This window comes from Cryptomeria japonica, chromosome 4, assembly GCF_030272615.1.
Source record: "Cryptomeria japonica chromosome 4, Sugi_1.0, whole genome shotgun sequence".
Classification (NCBI taxonomy): Eukaryota; Viridiplantae; Streptophyta; class Pinopsida; order Cupressales; family Cupressaceae; genus Cryptomeria; species Cryptomeria japonica.
This window is the reverse complement of record NC_081408.1, coordinates 593,078,019-593,104,086: the sequence shown is the minus strand read 5'-3', so window position 1 is coordinate 593,104,086 and position 26,068 is coordinate 593,078,019. Positions and strand designations below refer to the sequence as shown.

The 26,068-nt window shown below is 34.0% G+C and overlaps 1 protein-coding gene across 1 annotated transcript; it reads left to right on the top strand.

Annotated features, from left to right (window-relative positions):
* The first annotated feature begins 1,035 nt into the window (after positions 1-1,035).
* On the top strand, positions 1,036-1,977 carry LOC131078721 (uncharacterized). Its single transcript, XM_058016495.2, has one exon. The coding sequence runs from the start codon at positions 1,044-1,046 to the stop codon at positions 1,659-1,661; it is 618 nt and encodes a 205-aa protein (XP_057872478.2). The 5' UTR covers positions 1,036-1,043; the 3' UTR covers positions 1,662-1,977.
* The last annotated feature ends 24,091 nt before the right edge of the window (positions 1,978-26,068 follow it).

Below are 26,068 nucleotides of genomic sequence, written 5' to 3'. Positions count from 1 at the left end.
CAAGGATCAATCATGATGTAGATCTATGTATTAAAGAAAATGTCAATAGAGATTAATTAATCTTAATTTATTAACTAATCAAGAATTAATTAAATTTGAGGAATCAGGGACTAAGCTTATTTAAATTAACTGATTAACTTTTGTGACAAAATGAAAATGAATAACAAACAATGATCAATTGAATAATGAATTATATTAATTACAAGAATATAATAGAGTGATACATTATGACAATAATTTAGTATCAATGGGTCCTTGGTCTTTTGTTGAAGTTGAATGGCTCTAAATGAGCCCACTAGTGATCAAGTCTTGATGAGTGCAAGGCTTCGATACCATAAGAGATGAGGCCGGGATCATGACGGAATGGAAAAGGTTTGAGCCTATACACTCGTACCCTCTATCAAGTGAGAAAAATTACTCCAATAATTTAATAGAAAACTAATATGATGACAACCTATAAGATCATTCCCTCAAATCAGATGACAAAAATTCCTCTAATAATTTAGTAGAAAACTAATATGATGACACTTGCTGATGAATTTAAGGTTTCTACATTATTTGCTAATTGACGTATTAGGCAGGCCGCTTGTGCATACCAAGATGCAAATAATTTTACCTTTCTCCAAAAAATTCCTCTGGTTGTTCAAAGTTGTGATACATCTCAGGAACAAAGAGAGTAACGAAATTGGCCCACGAGTAAAATTATCCTCTCGCACTGGGAGACACGCCCCGCCCACGGTATGTGTGTTTTTCTGGTATTAAGGAAACTACCCCGCATCCACCCTACATTCTAGTACGTGTATTTCTCCGTCAAACACATTAGGTACAACTCGATCGTCCAGGGAAAGATACGAGTAAACGATACTATACAAATATGTGTTTTTCTCAGAAGCTTCACAGCATGGAGGAGGAAAAAGAGGGGGAAATCGACATGAAGCAATGGAGATAATTGATCGAATCTTCCTGATGAGCCACAGACACACCTATAACCATAGGGGTTTGTTCTAGGCTGCCACAATAGCAGAGAACACTGTAACAAAGGCATGGAGTCTATCAATAGGAAACCAGGCAGGCTTGGAACTGCCAAGTCTTCTCATATGATATCTAAACTCAACTCTGTCTCCAGTGGAACGACATCAAGCACGAGAATCATCCCGACCATTCGAATTGTTCAAATTTTTGCTCCACAGGTTTTCGAAACTGATGCGGCCAATTTCCGTGCACTAGTTCAGAAGCTCACTGGATACAAAACAGAACCCAAGAAGCTGAACCGTACAGTCTGCACAAAGAAGAGTGATTCTGTTCAGTTCAAGAAGCCTATAGTCCAAACTCAATCTGCAGAGAGTCATTCCCACGCCTCAACGGTTATTGATGAGCTTTTTTCTCCAAATCAGGTTGTGGAAAACGAATACCATGTAATGGCTCCTCTTGCAGGAACTGAGAGGGATTCATTGGAGGAAGATGGTGTGCAAGTGTGTGATAATTTTTCTGAGCTTTTTGGCGGATTAGAAGAGCTGAATTTGTTCGGCAGCCTCCGCGATTCAGGGTCACTGCTACCTGAATTTCCCATGATTTATCCTGCGACGATGGAACAGATTGATTATCACAGTAGCTTTTTTAAGGGTGTGAACCCTAGCGGGTTTAGTCTTTTTAATCAATAATCCCTTTGAATTAGTTATATGGGATTTCCAGGAAGAGCATCATGGAAGACTAGTGTTCCCAGGAACAGCATCATAGTGAACACCAGTCTTCCACGATGTGAGCATAGGCAAGTGGTACACATGCAAATATTTTTGGGTGTCTTCCGTGTAAAGATATTCCATGCCTTTCTTTCTAATAGTGCCTCCATTGATGAGATCAGAGCTCCTCGGCAATGGTTTTACTGGAGGTTATTTGATTGGGGTTTTAGTAAATGCCTGAATGTGTGTCCATATTCAACGTTTAATGTAAATATATCTGTACTATTCCATTTAAACATCATTCAATTCAGTAGTAATTTTGTTCTTCACTTTCATAAAAAGACGAATATTTTAATTTTTTATTAGTTAAAATACTCAAATAATGAATAATGAATAATGAATAGTAATTCTATTCTTCACTTTATTTAAAAAAAAAAGAATGAATATTTTTCTATTTTTATTGACTAAAATATATATTTGATTATTGAAATGGATGTTATTTAAGCACAATCTATTTGTACATTCTTCTTCCAATCTCACATATGAGAATTACCCTAATTGAACTTGAAAGTGGTATTGAAATTCTAGTTGATATTTTCAAAATCTTTTAGATAAATGAAATTAAGATCTAGTATGCCAATATAACAACTATAGCATTTTATTGGAAAGGATTGCTTTCTTAAAAGTGGTTGACATTTAGAACACATATCACATGCACAATGTATCCTATAATCTAAGGCATATAATATAGACACATAAAGTTGTTCACCCTATCAATTACACAATAGCCTTCCTAACCATCCTTCAAATTTTAATTACAAAAATAATATTCATTTATTTAATTAATTCATCCTTTAACCTTACTCATCACCCATAATTAAATAAATCAAAATTTATTTAATTAAAGCAATCATTTACTTTTATATCCTATACGAATTAAATAAATACAAATTGCTTATTTAATTCACTTTATAACCTCAATCTAGTTAGTTGATTAAAACAAATTAATCAACTATTCAATCCTTCACACATTCTTAAACATGATTAATTTAATTAATGACATATGATTCGACTTATTTCTAGAATCTTAGAATGAAATCCTAGTCATCTCTTTATTTTATAAAATCCTAACTCATCAGGTCTCTCTTCCACATGTGTGAGGAGTCACATATTTTATTTGTTTCTTTCTCACACATATAAGTGGAGTTAATCTTAGCCCTTTTATATAGTAAAATTAATCCTATTCATTCATTTATCATTGAATCTCTTCCCCAAGTACATTAATCAAATGATGCCACTTGAAATTCTCTCATCTACCATAATTTATCAGGTATTTGTAGTCCTTAATATTGAGATTAGATTCCCATTATTGATCCCTCAACTCCAACATCTATAAATGCTAGCATTAACCAACAATGGAGAGCAAGAGGAGTGGTGTGAGCGGGGTTAGGCTTTTAAGAGGAGAAGAAGTTGGAGAGAATGGAGATGAGGGAGATGGAAATGGCAAGGATGATAGCATAAACCTTTGGATGCCTATCCCTACCCTATATTATGGGGCTTTGGCGGAGGATTATGGTGGTTTCCTTTTATTCAGTGGTGCTTGCATGTCCCCCCTCACAGCTTTGACCCATTTTTCATTTGAGTTGCTTGTGCTTGTGGGGATGTTGTTTCTTGGCCTTTGTTTCCTTCTACAATGACTATTCATGTTTATTTGCAACTTCCCTGTATTTGGTGTTTGTATAACATGGTCATTCCTTCTACAAGTCTAATAGCCTTTGCCTACCAAATACTACAACACTATCTATGGTAGTTGCCATTACAATGTGTTCTTTGTTGGGCCCATTGTAAGTTACAGGTCTGTCTTTTTGTGGGTTTTCCTACCTCATGGTTTTTTCAAACCCTTGTGGTGTTTGAAGTGGGTGTAGACTATTCCGGGTGATGTTTAGATGGGATCCTAGGATTTGGGTGTTTTTCTCCTTAACTTTGTTTTGTTGGATGAGGGCAATTTTGTGTTGAATGGTATGTGGTAATTTGTGTAGCATTGTGGGTGTTCCAACTCTCTGAGGTGCTCTAATAGGAGGAAGGGCATTTTCTGGCTTCCCTTATGCTCTACATGTAATGCAAGGGCCTATGACTACTGTTGATCCATTTGATTTTTTCCCTTGTGGTTTCCTTCCCTTCCCTTTCAAGGGATAGGGCTTGGAACCCTACACATTCAGTGGGTGAAGGATGTTTGTGGGGCTTTCAGGGTGTTCATTTTCTTGCAAAGGACCACTTTCCTTTTGAATTTAGTTTTTCCCTAGATTTGGTGGGTTGGCTACCCTATGGGTACTTAAATGAATAGGGCTATACTACCTTTATTCTTGCTTCTCCAGCAATGTCTGTCTTCCCTTGGAGGGTTTTGTTTTCATTGGCCTTTGTTCTTGGGTGGACTTTTGAAGGCAACTCTTTCTCCAGCATTGGTCTTTGTTGCTTCTCACACTTTTGGTCCTATTGAGGTACACCATTTGGTGGGTTATATTATGTTGTTCGCTATTGTTAACCCTATTGAGGTGGTTGTTTTTGCATTTTTTGGTGTCGTGAATCTTGCTCATGATTTGATGGAAGTGGTTTTTGTGGTAGATTGTGGTCCAATAGGTCCTATACAGGTGGATCTTTCTTTTTCAGCTAATTTGTTATTTTCCCTTAATTTTGGTTCAGTTGTTAATAATACCTAGTTATTTTCCCTTTGGTTTGTTTTAGTTATTAATATTATCTTGTTATTTTTCTCACAGGGTTTTAGGATACCTTCCAAAAGTAGTTGTTTTTTGAGATCTTTGTGGTCTCCTTCCTTGTCTGAGAGTGTCTCTATTAAAGGTGGTCCTTCCAACAAAAAGTTATAGGAAGCCTTTCAAAACATATTGTTATTTTTCTATTCCCTTGGTTGGTTTATTTCTAGTGCAAGGGTTTTTGTTTTTTATTATGGAAAAAATGGGTTTAACAGGGACCTGAAACTACATAGTTTACAAGAAAAATGAAATAATCATATAGAGTCCACTAAGACAGGAAAGCTACTAAACAGACATAAAATGATAGCAACAACTAGATAAAAGTCAGTGAAAGGCCAACAACAGACAAACAAAATAACCTAAGGATTTTAAAGTATCGGCAATCATGGCTTCAAGGTTATTCATCTCGAGAGCCACCTTCTTCAACTCGTGGATCTCTTGAGGCACAAAGTCCGATTTTCTTTTCAAGTTGGCTCTAGTCCTCTTTGAAGGGCCAAAATCATCTTTTTGATTTTGTCATTGTCAACTTCCAAGTCCATAAATAGGGTCCCCTACTGAGTATTTTCCAACTTATCCACCAAGGTGTTCATTGTTGTAGTAGAATTCTTCACAATTTCATGCCTTTGCTTCATGATGGAATTCAAAGTAACCTGAATTTTTCCAATTTCCCCTTCTAGATGTTTTATCTTCTTCTCGTTTTCCTTCTTCATCTTGTCCATGAGCTCGACAGTTCTTTGAAGACACTAGGCCATTGACATTTTCTCTTCTTCAATCCATAAAACCCTAGCCATCTTCTGAGGCACCCCTTTAGCTTCCATTTCATCCAGCTTACTAGAAATTTCTCTATTCTTTATACTCAGGTCCTTATTTTCATGAAAAAACCCACTTAATAATTCTGAAATATTCAACGACCCCATTTCTAGTACTTGTTAGAATGTCATTAGGTAATTCCCAGTCAGGCGTGAAGTAGTGGTCTTCGGGTCTAAGATCTCCAGGGAATCTGGGCCTATTTTCTCTAGCGGTTTGAGGGTAAGAGGTATGGGAGCAATCAGTGGAAACTAGGGCAGCGGAAGAATCCTCTGGGGAGTCCTCAGAATAGGAAACCATTCTTTTCTTGGGGAGGGCTTTCTCCTTTTTTTTTAATCTTTTTGAGAAGTGCTAGTGAGGGTTTCCACAGAGGAGACTTTTTTATTCGAGGGCTTGCTTTGTAAGGTTTTTCTTAGTCCCAATCTTAGGGGGGGTCTCTTCCTCTTCCTAATCAGAGTCCAATTCATCCTCATCCTCAGACAAGCTAATGTCAGTGTTATAACCTTTTGAGGCCAAAGGCGAAATAGGGTTAGACAGGGCTAACATATTAAAAAAATACTCATGGATTAACTAAATAAGGCCAGCATGCAGGATAGGATAATTCCTAGGGAATTTTTGGTGTTTCTTAATACTATGTTTCAGATATCAAAATAGGTATTAAGGAAATGAAATGCTTACCTTGTGTCCAAAGTGATTGTGGAGGGCAAAGTGCTAGCCATAGACTTTGGTAAATCTATCATCCACTGTGATATATTCCATGATGACTCTGATCACCTCCCTCCAAATCATTTTAACCTTCCCAAATTCAAAATAATTGTTAGAGATTTTGACCACTGCCTCCCTTTCTTCATCGATTTTGGGAAATTTGATGACCTCTTCATCTGAGAACTTTCAGTCGCAAAAGAACTTCATCCCCTTTGTGGAGAGCCTAGGGATTTCCCCAATGAGATCATTGTTAATCTTAACCTTTCTCCCAGAGAGAACAATCACATCCTCCTTCCAATTTTTGGCAAAATACTCTGTAATTTTAGTGTTAGCTCCATATATCTTCTCAAGAAAAGGACTCAACTCGCCCCTCTCGACATGCCTCCAAACTTTTTTATTTTTCTTATGCTTCTCATAGTTTTTTGGCTCAACCTTCTTCCTTCTTCCCCCTATTTTCTCACCGGGAAATATTTTGTTGATCGCAGAGCACATAACCTGAACAAAGAGCCAGTAGAAAAACCAAAGAACCCATAATACGTACCAAACCTTACCACCCATAGAGATAATTAAGGCGGCACCACCATATCAAATGATAACACTATGCCAATATCTACTCCACTTCATCATTATTAAAAATGACAACTTTTCCATAAATGATATCATAATCAAATAAGGTTATGATAGCAACTCCCAAATCTCTATAAGCCTGCCACATCCATCAACCCATATGCTTAACCCCTTCATTGGCAAACTAGTTGGCCACCTTGATAGCTTCCCTAAAGGCATGGGAAATTCTTACCTTATTAAAGTTGGATAAGATAGATTTAGCTTCTTCTATCCAAATTTTTATAGTCCATGAGGGGGGGGATTTTCCAAGAAGGCACTCTGATGTTTTTTGAATCACCTTCAATTGACAGATGTTTTTAAAATTCATTTTATTTGCAAGGTTAATTTCTTGGAAATATCCTATAGCTTCAACTATGTGGTTAGACTATGAGTCGTGCAAGGGTTTTTGTTTGGTTTATGGTGTGATGTTCCCTATATAGCCCCTTTATTCTAATTATGTGAAGCTTTGTTGTGTCAAGGCCCTTTTTCTCATTGGATTGAGGCTCTGGTCAAATGCCTCTATTTCAAAAAAGGGCTTTCTCTTTATTGGTGCTCTTGTTGGGTGCTCCAATCAAGATCCTCTCTTTCAAAAAAAGGGTTCCCCTATTTTTAGTGTTGGTATCTCACTTCTTATGAGTTCCCCCCTGTTATGTTAAGGGTTCAGAACTCTCCCACTTTAATCAATAGAAACTACATACTTCATTACAAGGATATATGGTATGGGTGAATAAAAACCTACTTTCTTTTATCACAACCTCATAATAAGAACACATCAAGAGACTTCTTGGGAGGCCATTCAATCCTTCTCAAAATTTTGGGCAAATATTAATCTTCTCACTCAGACAAAGGTGAACATATAGAGAAAAATTAATAGGTTTATTTTATTGCAATTGAATCACATTTCTCCATCTTTTTCTTTCATATGTACATACAATATCAATTAACATTTATAAAAATTATAAAATTCTCCATAGTCCAATCTATTAGAAACTTATTTATAGTGCTAAAGAGAAACAAACATATTCATAGAATGTTAAATTTGTTAGGGATTTAATATGATTCTAATTGTATTTTCTGTCAAATAAGTGGAATAACATTATGAATTATAATAGAATATTACAATACACATCATTTTTCATTTATTATTTTTTATTTCGACCTAAAAATATTGTATACATTTATATATTGAAAAAATACGTTTGTTTAAAATTGGGCTTCCTTACTTTATGTTATTATATCTTTTTTATAAATATTTTATTTGAGGTTTAGATTGAAATTATATAGATAGTTTTCCATTTGATGATCTAGATGAGGTAATGTGTACATACAAAAACTCTATGAGAAAAACAATAATGATTTTTATTTATTTGAACTTCTTGTACAAGATATACTTACAAAGAGATGTATAACTATAATAGTTTACTCGATATACTTGTCTATACTATAGGTTTCTCTATGGATATCTATATAGGTTACATGTGGTGAAAGATTGGAGTTGTTATAGAAGTTGATTATACAATAAAAAAGATGAACCATTTGTATGGATGACTTCTCATCTCCCAATGAATTCTTATTTTTTAATCACTTACTAACGGGTGGGTAATGTAGCAATCAATGAATAATGATAGAGGGCATTGAAAGTGGCGCTTAAATTATCATGCTGAGTATATTACCATTTGTCACAAATGTGATGTTGTAAATAGTTTTCTAATGAGGAATATGACTTTCTCTTTATGTTTTAACATAGAGGCCTAGTAATTGAGTTTAATTTATGGTAAAAAACCTAGAATATTTAGTAGAAGAATGCATACAATATATCAATTTCTTCTACAGAGTTCCCTATACCACTATTGGAATGTGTGTAAGACTTGTAGAATTTGTATTTATGATTATTCTATTATCATGAGAATCTGGGATGTTCTTTATGATTATCTAGGAGCTCTAGATATGACACTAAATTATAAATATTCTCTCCATATTAATTCCAATACACTAGAAGTTTCCAATTGGCCTTTAGGATATTTTACCTTTGGCATTTAGTTCTTAATCATTTGTAAGATGTTCATGTCTTATCATCTTATCATTTTTTCTTAAATTTTTGGCCTTTTAATGATGCATTCACCTTATTTATATTATTTTTCAATGAAAGACTACCCTATTTTATGTTTTATCAACCAAAATGAAAAAACTTCTTGAAAAAAAAAAACATTTTATGGCTTTTTTCTTTTTTTTTCCCATATTTTAAATATTTTCATTTCTAGAGAATGAGTTCCCAAAAATCCCATGAGATTATTTCTCCATCATTTTCCCTAAGATATTATAGATAGGATGTTTTAATGTCTTTTATGGATCATTATTTCATTTATTGGCTCTAAAGTATTGAAAAAACATAAAGCCTTAACATGGTTTATTTTGTAATAATAGTCAATTTGTGAGAAATAGTGAGTGGGAGCAAGAGCGTAGATATGGTTTTTGGAGGAGGATAAGTTGTAGAGGAGGTATATGAGAGAGATGGAGATAGAGAGGATGATGGTGAGGGCCCTAGATTTCTTATCTTAGCCCTATTTCGTTATGGAGCTTTGGTGGATAGATCTGTCCTTAATTCTATCCATCTGGTCTTTGGAGGGTTTAATGTTTTTGCTCTTGTTTAAGTGAATTTCTAGGAGTGGGTTGGATGGTGCTATTGTTTATACTTCCTATTTGTTCCTTCATTCTATGGTATTCTAGGCTTTGACCCATATTTTGTCTCTTGATTGGGATAGCCACCTTTGTTCGGTTATCGATTTTTTCTATATTTCCTTTGGCTTTGAGGTTCTAGTCTATGTCTCTTAGTGCATTGTGCCTTGATCTGGGTTAGTGGGAGGTTTTTATACTTACTTGCACTATATTAGGCTCACCTCTAGGTAAAGCCTTGGTAATGTTAAGGGTTTGATTTCTTTTCATGTCTCTATGGGTGTTGTTTTACATTGCAGGTGTTTCCCTAATTCCTCTCCTTTGAGAGTGGATTGTAGATATAGTTCCACTCTTATTGGGCTTAGTATTTGTCTCTAGGTTCCTTTTAATTTTCTCCAAGCTCATGTGTTGGTTTAGAATTATCTGTCTACTTTTGGGAGTTCTTCTACTTTGCACCTTGGATTGAGACAGACTTTGGTAGCTCTTCATCAGATGAGGTCATTGTTGCAAGAGGGAGTTTGTTCTTGGTGGTGTATGATGGGCCTTATTGGTGGTAGAGTACACTCCCTTGGGGTTGTGGTTCTAACTTGTTTTATGTCATTCTTTACCTAGAAGGTGGTTATGACTTTTTGTTTGTTGTTGAGGTCCCTAGAGTTTGGGTGTTTATTGCCCCCATCATGAGATTGATCTTTAGTGTTTATATCCTTCTGAATATGGATTCTAGTTGGGTTGACAATTTTGGTCTCCTTAGAATCCCTATGGAGGTGGGTTTTATTGATGTTTTCTTTCATATTGATTCTTTGTCTAGCTCAAGAGAGGATACTAGTTTCTTTATTCTATTATTACTATTTAGGTGGGATGTAGTACTAAGGGCTCCTTTCCTCTCTTACCTATGCTTGGTGGACTCAACAGTTTGTCTCTTTAAGGAATGTTTCTTTGTTAACAATATCCCTATTGAGATGGACCTAGCTACTATATTTGTAGGAAATTCTTCCCAAAGGTTTTTGGGCTCCTTATTGCCCTTTTGCATTCCTATGAACATGGTTGTTCGTAGTAGTTTCACTTGTAAAAGTTTTTATGCGTTCTTTTCAAACTTTTTTGGTTCTTTTTGTCTTGGTCATTCTTTGACTACTCTTCCTATAGTTCAAAGTGTTCTCGAGAATAGAAGGTTTAGGGGTCCCTTTCAATACCTATTTTTCTCTCTATTTGGATATGGTTGTTTCCATCCCAAGGAAGTTAAGTTCTCGAGATTCATTATCTTGTGGAAAACCTACAAGTTCTATTTGATATGATGTAATAGTATTCCTGTGGTTCATTGTTCCATTCAAAAGCTTCTTTTCCTTGAAAAAGTCTTGGTCATATTCAATTTTTTTTCCTCTCACTGCTTGTGAGATCCCTGTTTCTACTTGTTGTCTATAATGTAAGGGTTCAAGCGCTCTCTTGATTTATCAAATCAGAACATAAAGCCTCAGCATATAGTAATCATATAACAAGATGGGATAAATATACAATTCCATACTATTTCAAATTATTTGATTTAGTCTTTAAAAATATATAGGCTCACTCACACATTAAGTCCTCATAAATACCACTCCTTAAATAATAGAAACCATTTCAATTTATCTTTAACCTATCAATTATCTATTTTATTATCTTTCATAATAAAAAATTGTTCCATAATGATAATTTTTGTTTGACTACACGTCTTCGTGGCTTAAGATCTTCATGCCTGTATGCGATGAATTTAATTTTTAATAGCATAATTAAATTATTATTGAATTACATTGTTGGTTTATTTTACTAAGAGTTTGAACTAAAATAAATATCATATTTTCTCTATGTCTATTAAAATTCTAATTTTAGGATTTGGATTAGAGTAGATTTATTTATTTAGAGAATTTTACCTATAAGTGTATATTTGTACCAAATCAATCATTTCTTTTTCTCTCAAAATACTCAAAATTATTAAAATGTTTTTCCACAAGAATTATAGAAGATAAAAAAAATGTCTCAAATAATCAAATTAGTGATTACAATTAATGAAAGAAAATATTTCATCTACATATAAGTGTTGTAAGTATTATAAAACAAATTAAAATTAACAAAAAAATTATATATTCTTAATTACAAATGTATACATTGATTTCTATCAAAAAAGAAAATAGTTACAAATGTTCCACATATGCACATCTTTGTATTGAAATGGATCTTTCAAATGGTCTTCCAAAAAGGATCTCCTTAAGGATCGAAAATAGAAGTTGGAGACAATCAATAGATAATGAAAAAATTTCTCTTAGATGTAGGATATTGTTTTCAATAGAATATTCTACTTCCCATTGCAACAAGAAGCATTGCCATGTGTGGACATAGTCTATTTGGTGGCATGAGCTTGAATCCCACCACTATCTTGTTCCTCCCATTAAGAAGCCAGATTCAACTATCCCAAATTCATTTCACGATAATACTCATATGCCATGTGCCTCCTTACCACTAGGTTTGCATGCTCCCATTATCAAGCACATGAAGGAAGTCAATTATGATGTAAGTATCAAAAAGAAATCTCATATTTTAGATGAGATTTTAATAATATAATTGTGCTATCATACTCCCTCTATAGTTTCAATTTGGGCAACTATAGCCATTGGTTGTGAAGGGGTTCTAATTAAGGAATTTGTTTTTGAGATGATCTCCCCATCCAAGAGTGAGCTAGAAAAGATGGAAGTAAAGTGGAATAAGACTCCTCCATTTAAATAAATGCAATAGATGCCCTTAATATTGCTCAAGAGAAGGGAAGATTGATGAATATGCGAATTCTAAATCAAACCCATCTGGGTCATGTGGGTTTTTTCTATTTTTGGTTTCAATTTATATGAAAGTGGACCCCTTGTTCACAACATACCTACATAAAAAAAATTGTATACTTCAATTTCTATTTTTTTCACACTTCTTATTGTAAAAAGGAAAATAATCTTATTTGTCAATTTTTACATTGAAATAATTGTAAGTATATTTTTAAAAACAAAAAAAATATAAAAATATAGTTCTACCTCACTCTACTTGCCTGGTAGTTTAGTTGAGTATTTCATTTTCTAGACAGGAAAAAAATTATAACCTTCTTTCTTACATTCATGTTATTTTTCTTTACTTAAGTATTCTCCTACAAGTAAAAAATATTAAAAAATATATATATTAAATCTTATTTATATACAAGTCTAAATATTTATAAAATTAAATTTAAATGCAAAGGAATCATGAATAGACATTTTTTGTCAATTTATAAGTAAGAATAAAATCATATACACTATAAATCAAACATGCTTGTTTGTCAATTTTATCTATACTTTGACATTTCATTCTTACATGTATTCATGAATTAGAATAGACTATGTATAGGTTACCTTGAGTGAATAAAGAGATAAAACACTAACTCTTGCATAAACAAATATTTTCAAATGGAAAGAATGTTAAAAAGAGTTAGACAAATAAAAATGAATCCCTTTTTTTTTCTCGATAAAAGGCCGAAGCCAAATATATTAAAATATGATAAAAACACAACAACATAACTAGTATCATCTCACAATATATTATTCAAAGTCGACTATTGAAACCATAACTCCTAGAAACCGAAATTTTCCAAAAACAAGGGCCAATATCCACTACCAAGGCTAAGAATAGACCCAAAATAATAAAATATCTATAATGTTAAGACTCAATCAGGAGAATATCAAAACCCTACTAAAGTCCAAGCAAGTATACTAAAATAGAGAAATGAAAGTAGTTCAGAAATAAAAATGAATCCTTGCTATTCAATATGAGTACCAAGAAATTTTTTTAATCTTGAAACAAATAAAATGAATATTTTTGTAGAAATTATTTTTTAAGAGCTTTATAATTGAAGAGCATAAAATAACAAGTCAATTAAATAACACCACCATTTGTAGGGAGCTCAACTTCCTCTTAAATAATAAAATTGTAAAAGTAATTATTGTCTTTCATGTAGATATCACTATCACATTTAGGATTCTTGTGAGCTATCATTTCTATCTAAACAGTTGTCTACTACACTAGCTTTATCTACATGAGAAAGGATCTATGCATATGCAAGTTATATGTGATCAATGTCTTTGTCAACATCCTTGACTTATGCATAATTATATTGTGTCAATTTTGATAGTACAGTCATTATTCCCCTTCTCTTGTTAATGTTCAGATTCGAAAAAATTGGGAGAGGCCCAAACTATTACAAAACTACCACATGGGTGTGCAAAAGGAAGGAACTCACAAGAAGTGAGACCATCGAGATCGACAAAAATAAAAAAAGGGAAAGAACCTTTTTTTAATAGAGGCTTTTAACCAAAGCAACAAATTAGTAGGACCAAGGGTCCCAACACAATGAAACTAACTAATTTGAACAGAGAGGTTTAGGAAGGAACTAAAATCGATTTGCATTGGAACTAATGCAACAAAGGAAACAAAAACCAAGGAGTGATTTTTGAAAGGCTTCTTGCAACCTTCTTTCTGTTGTTAATGTTGATTGTGCTGAAAAACTATAATTTAAAGATGTTAGTGGTCCATCACATATAACAATTGTCTTACAAATCAAAGATTAAACTTTCTTATCAATAAATTTAAATAAATATGTTTAAGTTGTGAACATTGACAATAAAAAATCAGCTCCCTAACTAATATAATTCTTTACTACATTAAAAAATTCCATCAACTACGAAAAAATAAAACAACTATAAATCAATTTTAAAAACAATATTTTTAAATATAATGCAATAATAGCATATAAATTCTAAAATATTCCCCAACACCTAAATTTGAACTCATCGCATAATAAAAAATTTGATTAGTATCTAATTTCAATATGATCTTCTGAAATTAGGGAACAAATTAAGATTACCGTTGAACCCCGTGTAGGGTCAGCCTGATGAAACCGCCGAGCTTTGCGGTACACGTGAAATTTTGTAAACCAGTAGCAGTCGGATACGTAATTTAATAGTCAAAACAACCTCTGTACGATGGACGGTACCAGCTATCCGGGCAGAAACCACCAGACCACTTGCATAACTTTTTGTTTTCCTTTTTTTAATGAATTCATATGCAGTTTAGCCGGTAGATCCCTAGTAGACTTCTATAACATGTAATTCTCGTGGCGACTACTTAATTCATTTCAGAAACAATCCCTCCCCCACATGCTAATCAACACGCATGCTCTTCTATGAAACAATAATACAAAACTTTCAGGAAAATAATTGTGTATGTAGGAATTTGGAGCGATAAAGACAAGAGCAAGTTGCGAGGATAGAGCGGTGAAAACCACTGGAAAAGAAGAGGAAGCAAATCGGATGTATGATGGCAACTTCTATCCCGTATTTCGAATTCCACTCCCCAAAGTTCTCGGCAATGGAGTCAACTCTTCCATTATCTTCAGCCTTAATTTATACCAACATTTATGCTCTTCAATATAGGAAAGAAAAGTAAACTTCATACTAAAATTCTCTCTATATATTGAAACCAGGGAAGCTATCATAATTACACAAGTTCATGGAGTCCAGCGGTAAGCAATTGAGCAGGGCCAAGATAATCCGTGGCCCTAGCAAGTCTTCTCATGCAATATCTAAGCTTAATGCTGCCTCTAATGGATCTACTTCAATCAATAAGATCACCCCAACCATACGAATTGTGCAGATTTTTGCCCCAACCATTGTCAATACTGATCCAGACAATTTCCGTGCCCTGGTGCAAAAGCTCACTGGAAAACATTCTGTGAGCTCATCAAAGAAACATCCCAAAAAGAAGATAAACCGTGCAGTTTGCCCACGTAGCCCATCTTCTGCTGATTCCAAGAATATCCCTGTTTCCCACTCTGATTTTTCTCACATTCCAACTGTCGGTCAGGAGAATCTAGATTTAAAGCAGGCCGAGGCAAGTGAACTTTTGTGGTACGATGACCAATTTTGTGCTGCTCCTTCGGAAACCAAGAGGGAATCAGTGGAGGAGGGCGAAATGATGGTGGGTGATTATTTTTCAGAGCTTTATGGAGAGCAGGACATCTTGGCTAGCCTCGTGGAATCGGCTTTTATGTTACCTGAAATACCCATCATTTTCCCACCTGTAATCTAGACTACCCATTATCATGGAAGTGCTTTCTAGCAATTAGAAATTGGTGGCTGCAGTCATTTTTATCAGTAAACTCCCTATCAGTAGTTCTTTTGAACTTCAAGCTGCCAATCGTCCTCACTTTATTAATTTTCCAAGGATGATTATGATGCACAGTTGAGGCTTTTGGTCTGTGTTCTCTATATAATTTTCCTTTTGAGTTTACAAATTATAATGTCTACACTAGAGAAATTTGTACTGTTTGAGGAGAACAAGAAATTGGCTTTACTAGAGTGCATTTGATTGTGATTTCCATAGCTCTTTGTATTGATATGAATATTTAATACTTACTGAACTTTTCTCTGTATGTAACAACTCTAAATTGTGTGAAAACATATGGTGTGGCCCTATTGAACATCTTTCTGGAGTTGATAAGTCATCATTTTCTTAATTTCTTCTTCGATAGGAGAATGTTTTGTCTGAAACAAAGGTTTTTATGTTTATAAGAGCAAGTAAAGTTATATGGTTATTTATATTAAATGTTGAGGAGACCTGTTAGGAAGATTGTTCGCAATTACCAGTTTTTGGGAGCATATGATACAATTTAAAAATTGGTGACAGCTGTAAGGGGATAAAATTGGGATTACCATGATCTCCTTATACCCTAAAAAGGTTGTAATATTTCACATTCTGAAAGATTGTATATATGTTTGTCTTCTTATTATTTATAGATGTAGAAATAATTCATGTCGGTTTATTTATAGTATAAGAGAGTAGATTGTAGAGAATGTATTAACTTTTAATTCTTGTGTTTATTAAGAAGTATGATATTGTAAATTTCTTGTATTCTTTCTAAATATTTTATTAAGTTTTTGAGAAAATCTATGAATTATGTTTGTATTCATATGTATCACTTATTGTGAGTATGCTAATTTGTTTGGATGCCACATTTGTATTATAGTGATGATGTATAATTCAATTAAACAATGAGATAAATTATTATTTTTTATTTATTGTGATATGTTGAGATGTTTGTATGTAATAAATCTTTCTTTTAGTAAATAGTAAGTGATTGGACATTAACTTAGTCCACCAACTACGATGGTTCTTGCATGTCACATTCTTGAAGTATCACAATCATATTACCATGTCTCCTAATTTTCTTAAATTAGTAGAGTGCATGATGGTATGTGTAGGTATAATCAAGGTGTTATTTACCACCATGAAGGCATAGGTTTGGTTGTTTATATATGAGTTCCATAGCTACAATTATATTTTACCATACTATAGAGTATGATAGAGTGAGCTTATGAGTCCTAGGATCTTAGGGAAAGAAATGAAGATCATGAAAATTTAATCATGATACATGTTGTGAGTTGAATCAGAGCTTCAATCAAGTTTCAGAGGATGAAGGAAAAAGTGAGGGCCCAAGTGAGGACAAAATTGTAAGGGAATACAATTTAGAGCACTACATTTAGATCCCACTTTAGCTAGAGTATGAGACTAAGCATACTCATGGTAAAGTAGAAAGGTTTGCATTGAAAATTTATCATAATATCAAAGAGACAAGACACACTAAGCCCCCAAGGGACTTTAGGGTCTTACTACTTCAATATCAAGACAAAAGGGACATCATAAGAAGAAGGAAAGAGAGAGAGAATCATGACTACTAGCCTAGTAAGGTTCACTTTCGATGAGTCATGAACAAGAAATATACTAAATTACAAAGCAAAAGACTCAGTTTGCAAAGTAACTTAAGTATCGAGATATGTGAGTGTGTGTGCAAAACGTTAAACATTGAATAGAGTGTACACCCCCATGTTAAAGCAATTGCATACACCTTATAAGGAGTAATTTCTTTAAGGTAGCATGCATCCAAACACAAGGATTTTACCACAATGATATGCCCCCAAGAAAGGAAAAATCAATGGATAATGGTCAAAAAACATATTAATGTACATAAGGGATCCACCAACTCTGGGGTCAGTATGCTCTTTTAATAATTAATGTATATTATGAATATTCATATTGAATTGACCTCATCCCATGGTAGTGGAACCACAATCACAATGGAAGAAGGGAACATGTGTCTTTTGAGTCAACATGGAAGATTCAAAAATATATCACAACACTTTGCATTATCCCCAACTAGAAAACACAAGGGACAAGAAATAGAAGAATGTTGCAACAGACTTGGTCTCTTTATTAGCTTGCACCAATGGAGTGACAATGGCGATCCAAAGAGAACCTAACATAATAGAAAAATGCTTTATCGGGGAGGAACATCACAAAGAAGAAAGAGAGTATAGAGAATATAGGACATAAATGAAGCTAATCAAGAAAATAATCTGCCTCCCAATCTTGTTAAACTAATTTAAGGAAGGTGGATCAGATGCAAGAGGAGAAACTTCGAGCATGGTAGATGGAGCTACTACAAGTTCCAAACTAGGACCGTACTCTAATGATGAGTCACTTTGTGTATCACTAGGAGTTAGGATTAATGCTTTTGAATTTTTTGAGATAAATCATTATCAACATCAACAAGCTCATACATATCATCAAAATCATTAGTATCATCATTGTTAGCACTAACAACATCGTCATCCATTTCTTCATCAATGTTAATGAAAATAGGATCTCTAATACAAATAAAAAATGAACCATAATCTTTCTTAAGCATTTTAAATCTTGGTGATTTAGGTTGAATTTCCTCCCTATGGTTACGCGAAGGTAGGAGAAATGGGACCAAGTCAACATTTAGTGTCTTCCGGGAGGAAATGGGTTGAGAAGCAAGTTCACAAGCCTTAGTGCGATATCTCCATCGGTGCTCTCTTGCATAATAATTTATTTTAGTTGTAGCCAAGGTTTGTGGAGGTTTAAGATCAATGAACACAAACTTCTTTCTTCCATTAAATGGGAGGAATGGGAGAACGTCTAGTAGGTTGAAAAACAGGAGATGTCAGGTGCTTCCTTTTGTAAGATGTAGGAGGTGAGACTGTGACATATATAGGTGGAATAAAATGTGTAGAAAGGATACCAATTCTATCATGAGGATGAAAAAAAGGTCTAGGGTCTCTACGAATACTCAAGGATAAGATTATCTCATTCTTCCACTTTTGATAATATTAAAAAAGAGCATCACTTTGAGGCTTAAGAGGCTCAAATTATTTAGGCTAAAAGTAATCAAGGTTAACATCTCCATGCCTCACTGTGGGCTTGTAAATGCGATGATTGATTGTTATGATTTTTCTAAATGAGGGAATTTTAGATATTCATGAATTGTAGAAGGGATTGGTTTCATGGAAGAGAGCCTATGATGTCCCAACTTCACAGAAAAATGATCTTATGTAGGAATGATAGAAAAAATGATATCTTATCTACTAGTACCAACCTCAATAGTAGGGCAAGAGAAACCATCATAAACCTTGACCACTACATTAGACTTATCATATGTTTCTTGATGCAATTGTAAAGTATAAAGATATTCTTTAGTGATCACATTCACCATACACACTGGATCAATGAGAAACCCTCATGAGAGTTTGTCTTTGATATTCACAATGATATATAGTGCGCCATCAGGTGCAATAATAGTCTTTCTAGGATCAAAGGTAATGCATAGGTCCTTAGGCGATATAGGTTTATCAACAATATTCACCATATTATTAGACTCAACACCAAGGTCATTGGGATAATATGCAAGAGGCTTAGAATCAACCACATTACTATAATAGAAAGGAAAACAATTAGTAAAAATTTGTAGGTTTTGATTAGGAGGAGATACAAATTTGTTTCCTTTTTTTTTCACACTAGCTAAGGATATTGTATTGTTATCAATAAAGTCTTGAATCCTACTCCTTAAGGTATAACACTTCTTAGTATCATGATCTGGTTGACAATGAAATTATAAAAAGGCTTTAGAATCATGATAAGGTGACAAAGGTTTGTATATATCAATTGGCTTGATGGGAGGAAGTTTCAACATATTTTTATTTATCAACTATTTCATTATGCTATGCAAAGACTCGGAAAGAAGAATAAATTTGTTTCTAAATTATTTGGATAAAAGGGCCACACTTGATGTTGTGGATGCTACTTGAGTATTGATGTTTTCGTTGATCTTGATGTATCCCTTGGTTGGTTTAAACTTCACAAAGTATTGTTGAGAACTTTCATTCCTATCAACCAAAGCCATTGAAGGAGATGATTCAAATTGACTCACTTGAAGCTGATAATTATGAAGCATTGTACACAACTGTGTAAAGGAAGTAAACTTAGAAAAGAGAATCTTATCCCTAATTTAATTTTGTAAATCATCAATAAAAATTATTTGAACATCTTCATGAGGCATAGTATATGCAATTTGACCTTACACGTGTTTATATCTACCAATAAAATCAATCACTTTTTCTTTAGCACCTTTCTTACAATTAATCAAATTAGTCAATGTAATCTTAGGACCAATATTATTGTGAAATTATTGAATGAAAGCATTAGCTAATTATTGAAATGATGTAATTGAATAAGGAGGCAAAGAACAATACTATTGTTTGGATAACTGGTGAACAACTAAGAGGGGTGGGGGGGTGAATCAATTGTTAATAGAGTATGAAACTTTAATCACACAAAACGTTTTACTGGAATGCATAAACCAAATTCTAGAATAGTAAATATATCAATTAATCATAGAAGTAAACCATAATCCAATTACCATGCATCTACAACACATAACACCAAGATTTGTACATGGAAAACTCGATAAAGGGAAAAACCATGCTGAGAAGGCTACCCATAATCAGATGATACTTCTATAGTAATTATGTGATTACAATAAGGGGCCTGCACATGTAGGAAGGCCAACAGTCTAGCATGCACTGCTCATCACAAAGGAGCCTCACTGACTACAAAAGAAATCCAAACTATAATCCAAAAATAAGAATGAACTATAAGAATATCATATCCTATGCCTGAGTACAGTTATGGTTAAGCTCAATACCGAAGGTCAAAAACCTCTTACACAAATCCAATTCGATCACCTATGATCAACTAAACCTTCAACATATCATTACAACTTTATTTGCACACAGATAATCCCATAACCATGACCGACGATCTACAAAGAGATCTGACATCATATTTATACATACCCAGGAACTAAATAATTAGGTCGGCTACCTGATGATACAATAAATCCATTACATAAACCCGCAAACCAATGATAAACCAAGTCATCTTAAGACCAAAACAACACTAACCATACAATAAATCCAACCGGTAACCCATCGAGAGAATCTGCCAACATGTTACATAAACCAGTCCATAACCTAGCAGAATAAGACCAAACCTAAAATAGGTTGCCATAAGCCAAATGAAATACAACCAATCAACTAGAACACAAACATGATAACCATCAGCATCCTGAAAAACCCTCTAGAAGCCGCACCAACACCACTTATCAAATTCATCAAGAGATTTTCAATGAAGCACTACTAGTAAAACCCTTACTGGTAACCAAAAGGCTTACTAGAACATATGACAGCTTCTAGATCACCATATCATGAACCAACTAAATGTGACAAGCATTTGAACCACATGAATGACCAAACCAAACCAATTCCACCAATCATAATATACCGGCGATAAATCTCTTGATCATCATCAAAGTCCAACCACCCTACTAAAATCCGATAGACAACCAAATAAGCTAGTGTTGACATCACTGACAAACATCAATGCAACACATAATCAATTCCTCCAAATTACCAACAATCTCCCCCTTTGGTGTTGATGGAAACACTAGATGTGAAAAAACATCCAAGTGCCAATAAGTACCAAACAATTATCCGCTAATGGAAGATGACCAACAATCTCCCCAAGATGATATAACAATGAAGTTCTGAATGAAAAACCAAAGAATAGACCAAACTCCCCCTATGTTTGATATCTCTGTTAAGCTCTATTTTCACATGAATATCTCTCCCCCTTTGACATCAATGCCAAAAATCTTACATAAATATCAAATAAAAATCATAAAACCTCTGAACCATATAGCTGACTACCCCCCGTGAGTAGTAGCACCATCTCATCAATCTTGAATGAATAATAATTCTGATAAATGCATGGCAGAATGATGTCAATTTGCATCACTCAAGCCTTTAACAAAGGGGTAGAGACCCCCAATCTATCTCTAAAATACTCAAGTGATTCCTTGGGGAAAGGTTTAGTGAAGATATCTACAATCTCATCTTTAGTGTTCATATAAACCAATCTAACTTCATTTGCTTCCACCTTCTCCTTGAAAAACTTATACATGATTGATATATCCTTTGTCTTAAAATGAAATACTGGATTCTTTGACATGTCAATAGAAGCAAAGTTATCATAATGAATAACTATCGGTTAATTGCAATTTAACCTTATATCCTTCAACATTTGCTTCATCCATATAACTTGTGTATGGCTAGTAGCAGCAACAACATACTCAGCTTTAGCAGTAGATAAAGAAGTACATGACCGTTTCTTCTTGATCCATGAAACAAGTTTCTTTACAAGAAAGACAACTCCACTGGATGTGCTCTTCTGGTTATCAATATCTCCAGCCCAATTTGCATCTGTATATGCACATAGTGTAAAGTCATCATTTTTAGGATACCATAAACCATATTCAGTTGTTCCCTGTAAATATTTGAAAATGCTTTTCACTGCACTCTCATGATTCTCTCTAGGATCACTCTGATATCTTGATACAATACAAACAACATTCATTATATCCGGTCTAGTTTGAGTCAAATATAACAAACCTCCAATCATATATTTATACCTTATAATATTTACCAAATTCATCTTTCTTTCTCAATTTCTCACTAGTAACCATAGGGGTACCAACTGGTGTGGAATTTTCCATATCAAATTTCTTCAACAACTCTCTAGCATACTTAGTTTGAAAGATGAAAATACCTTTATCAATATGAGTAATTTGAAAACCTAAGTAAAATCTCATTTCTCTAATCATAGATATCTCAAACTCATTCTTCATATTATCGGAGAATTCCATACATAATTTATCCTCACCTCCAAAAATGATATCATCAACAAAGACCTCAACAAGCAAAATGTCATCATTAGTTATCTTATAATACAAGTTACTTTCAACATTACCTTTATTGAAACCAAGCTTCAAACGATATTTGTCCAATCTAGCATACCAAGCTCTTGGGGCTTGCTTTAATCCATATAAATCTTTCGTTAACCTACAAACCATGGTTTTGTCATTTGAAAGTTAAAAACCATTAGGGTATTCAATATAAACTTCCTCTTCAAGATCTCCATTAAAAAATGCACCCTTAACATCCATCTGATAAACCTTGTAGTTCTTATGTGCATCATAAGCAAGAAATAATCTCACAACTTCAATCCTAGCTACTCGAGAAATTTTTTTATCATAATCAATTCCTTCCTTCTGAGAATATCCTTTACAAACCAATCTAGCCTTGTTCTTCACAACTTGTCCATCTTCATTCAATTTATTCCTGAAAACCCATTTAGTTCCAATAACATTCTTATTTTTAGGTCGGGGAACTAAACTCCATGTGTTGTTCTTTTGTATTTGACCCAATTCCTCTTCCATAGCTTTTATCTAACATTCATCTTTGCATGTTTCATCTACTAATGCTGGTTCAATTTGAGAAATTAAACATACCTCTTCAGTTGCCAACCTTCTTCTTGTCCTTACTCCTTTTCTCTTGTCTCCAATGATCTGATCTTTTAAATGATTCAACCTTACATACCAAGGAGTCTTCTAACTTTCTAATTCTCTTCTCTAATCTTCAGTTATTGTTGAATTTTTTGATAGTGGTTGAGTAACTAGTTCAAGATTATGTTCCGGTACAGGTGGTACTGGTTTAGTTATTCTCATCCACCTTGACATTAGTGCTCTACACAATTTTTCAGTAATCTTTTATTTTAACATCTATATGCTTTACTTTGATCAGAATAACCAAGAAATATTCCTTCAGCACATCTAGGATCAAAATTTCCAATGGAATCATCTCCTTTGATATAGAATTTACTACCAAAGATTTTGAAATACTTAACTGTAGGGATATGACCAAACCATAACTCATAAGGTGTATTATCGATGTCTCTTTTTATATGAACTCTATTGAATGCGTATACCACTGCTCTTATATCTTCTCTCCAGTACATATGTGGCAAATTATCTTCCATCATCATAGATCTAGCTGCATCCAAGATAGTTTTGTTCTTTCTTTCCACAACACCATTTTGATGAGGTCTCTAGGGTGCAACCAACTATCTCCTTATCCCATGTTTCTCACAATAACTGTTAAATTCACTGGATGTGAATTCACCACCTTGTTCAGATCTTAAGAATTTGATTTTCAATCCTGTCTATATCTCAACCATAGCTTTAAATATTTTGAACTTTTCAAAGGATTTAGATTTCTCCCTTATAAAAGTAACCCACATCATTCTATAATAGTCATCAATGATTAGCATGAAATATCTATCACCCTAAAAACTTCTTACTCTAATAGGACCACACAAATCAATATGAATAAGATCAAGAACATCATTAGATTTATCTTGAATACTCTTAAAAGAAGTTTTGACTCGCTTTCCCATTTGACATTCCTTACATACCAAATTAAGAGGCTTCACAATATTAGATATATCTATAACTACCTTAGTTTAACCGATCTTTACAGTGCAATCAAAATTCACATGACATAACCTCTTATGCCATAGCCAACTCTCAACAATATGTGCAATCAAACATGTCAGCTCACTAGAGTTCAAATGAAAGATGTTACCTTAGGTCTGAGTACCGGTTGCAATCTCTAAACCAGATCTGTTAATGATTTTTCATTTTCCATCCTTGAACTGTAATTGAAATACCTTATCCACCAATTGTCCTACACTCAAAAGATTATGCCTTAAACCTTCAACATAATAAACATTATAAATGTTATGCTTACCATCCAATGATATAGTTCCTCTTCCTCTGATCATTCATGCTTTTTCATCTCCAAATTTGACAAGACCATCATCAAATCCTTGCAAAGATAGAAACTTCTTTTTATCTCTAGTCATATGATGTGAACATCTACTGTCTGTTACCTATTCATCCTTATCTTCAACTTTAGTAGCAAGTACTTTCTCTTAATTATGAATAATAGGTTCCAGAGTATCTTCCTTGATAGCCAGGAATACCAATTTCTTTCCCTTGCCAGATCCTCTAGCCGAATCTTTTGTTGGCTGATCATTAGAATCACTAGTTACACCTTCCTCATTAGCATAGTAGCATGATTTATCTTTGTTCCTCCTATACTTATGCTTGTTATGATATTCATGGTTAGGCCTAAAAGATCTTCTAGATTTTTCCTCAAATATTGAATTCCTCTTAGGAAATCTAGATGCAAAATGAACTATCTTATTATATACAAAACATTTGAAAGGCGATTTTCCTTCATACTTATTTCTTGTTTGTCCTTTAGGTACTCTTCTAGAAAATAGGGCTTCAAGTTCTTCAAACTCTTCATCCTCTTTCTTCATATTCTCAAGTTCCTTCACATATAATTCTTTCTAATCACTCTTGCCGGTTGGTGATGTAGATGCCTTTAATGTAGAATCTGTCTTTGCAGCTCCTTGAGGACCAAATTATTCAAGCTAAAAAGAAGATAACTTTCCAACCAAAGTATCCTTGTTAACAAAATTGTTAGATATTGTTCTCATCTCATTAATTGCATTAGCCTTCATCTTGTAAGATGGAGGCAAAGCTCTCAATACTTTAGAAACAATCTCATCTTCACAAAGAGATCCACCACAACATTGAATTCTCAAGACAATTTCGTTCTCTTTCCATAAAAGCTACAATCCTTTCATCTTCCTCCATTCTTAGGTTCTCATACCTTACCTGGTAACCATCAAGTTTAGCCATTTTAATAGTAGGGTCACCTTCATTCCGAGTCTCCAACGTATCCCATATAGCCTTTGAAGATGATTTGTCTGTTAATCCTATTACTCGCTGATCTGAAAGAGTGCTCAAGAGGGCTTCTGATGCAAAGGTCTTGTGCCTAGCTCTCCAATTCACCCTTACTCACCCCAACTCCTCAACTCAGCATTCTACTCAAGCTCCTCCAAGGTAACTTGTTAGGGTACACTCCTTAGACCTCTAAGGCCTAAAATATATTGGCTTGCCTCCTAGGTATAGCCTCTTGAGGTTTCTTGTTGGTTTTGACCCCAAATCTCTGATTTTGAGATGGTCTCCTACTAGTTTCCCAAAACACCAGCTAGGCTCCAAAGACCTCTGCTAAGGACCTTCACTCTAACCATGTTTAAAGTTTGTAGTTATGTTTTGCAGGTATTTTCAAGGTCACTTTATTCATTATAAAGGTCTTCACCTTCCTCCCAAGTCCAAGGCTTTCAACTTGCTTCTACTAGCTGCTATTAGGCCTAAATGACTAGCCCTTCTGGGACTATTTTTTGGTCTTTTCCCCCAAACTTTGCTAACAACACCTAGATATTTTTCCACATTCAGATTCCCATTTGGAAGTTAAACAAGATCACAAATTTTCACATCTGGGTTTGTCGTACAACTAGGGTAACTCAAAATGAGCTATTTTTAAGGGGTTTAGGGCTTTTACGCAGTTTTGGAAGATGTGCTCCAAACTCTTCACCAATCAAAATCACCAACCAAAAAAATAT

What these genes read in the sequence shown, in the direction of transcription:
- LOC131078721 (XM_058016495.2), top strand. Translation starts at nt 1,044, where the DNA reads ATGGAGTCTATCAATAGGAAACCAGGCAGGCTTGGAACTGCCAAGTCT.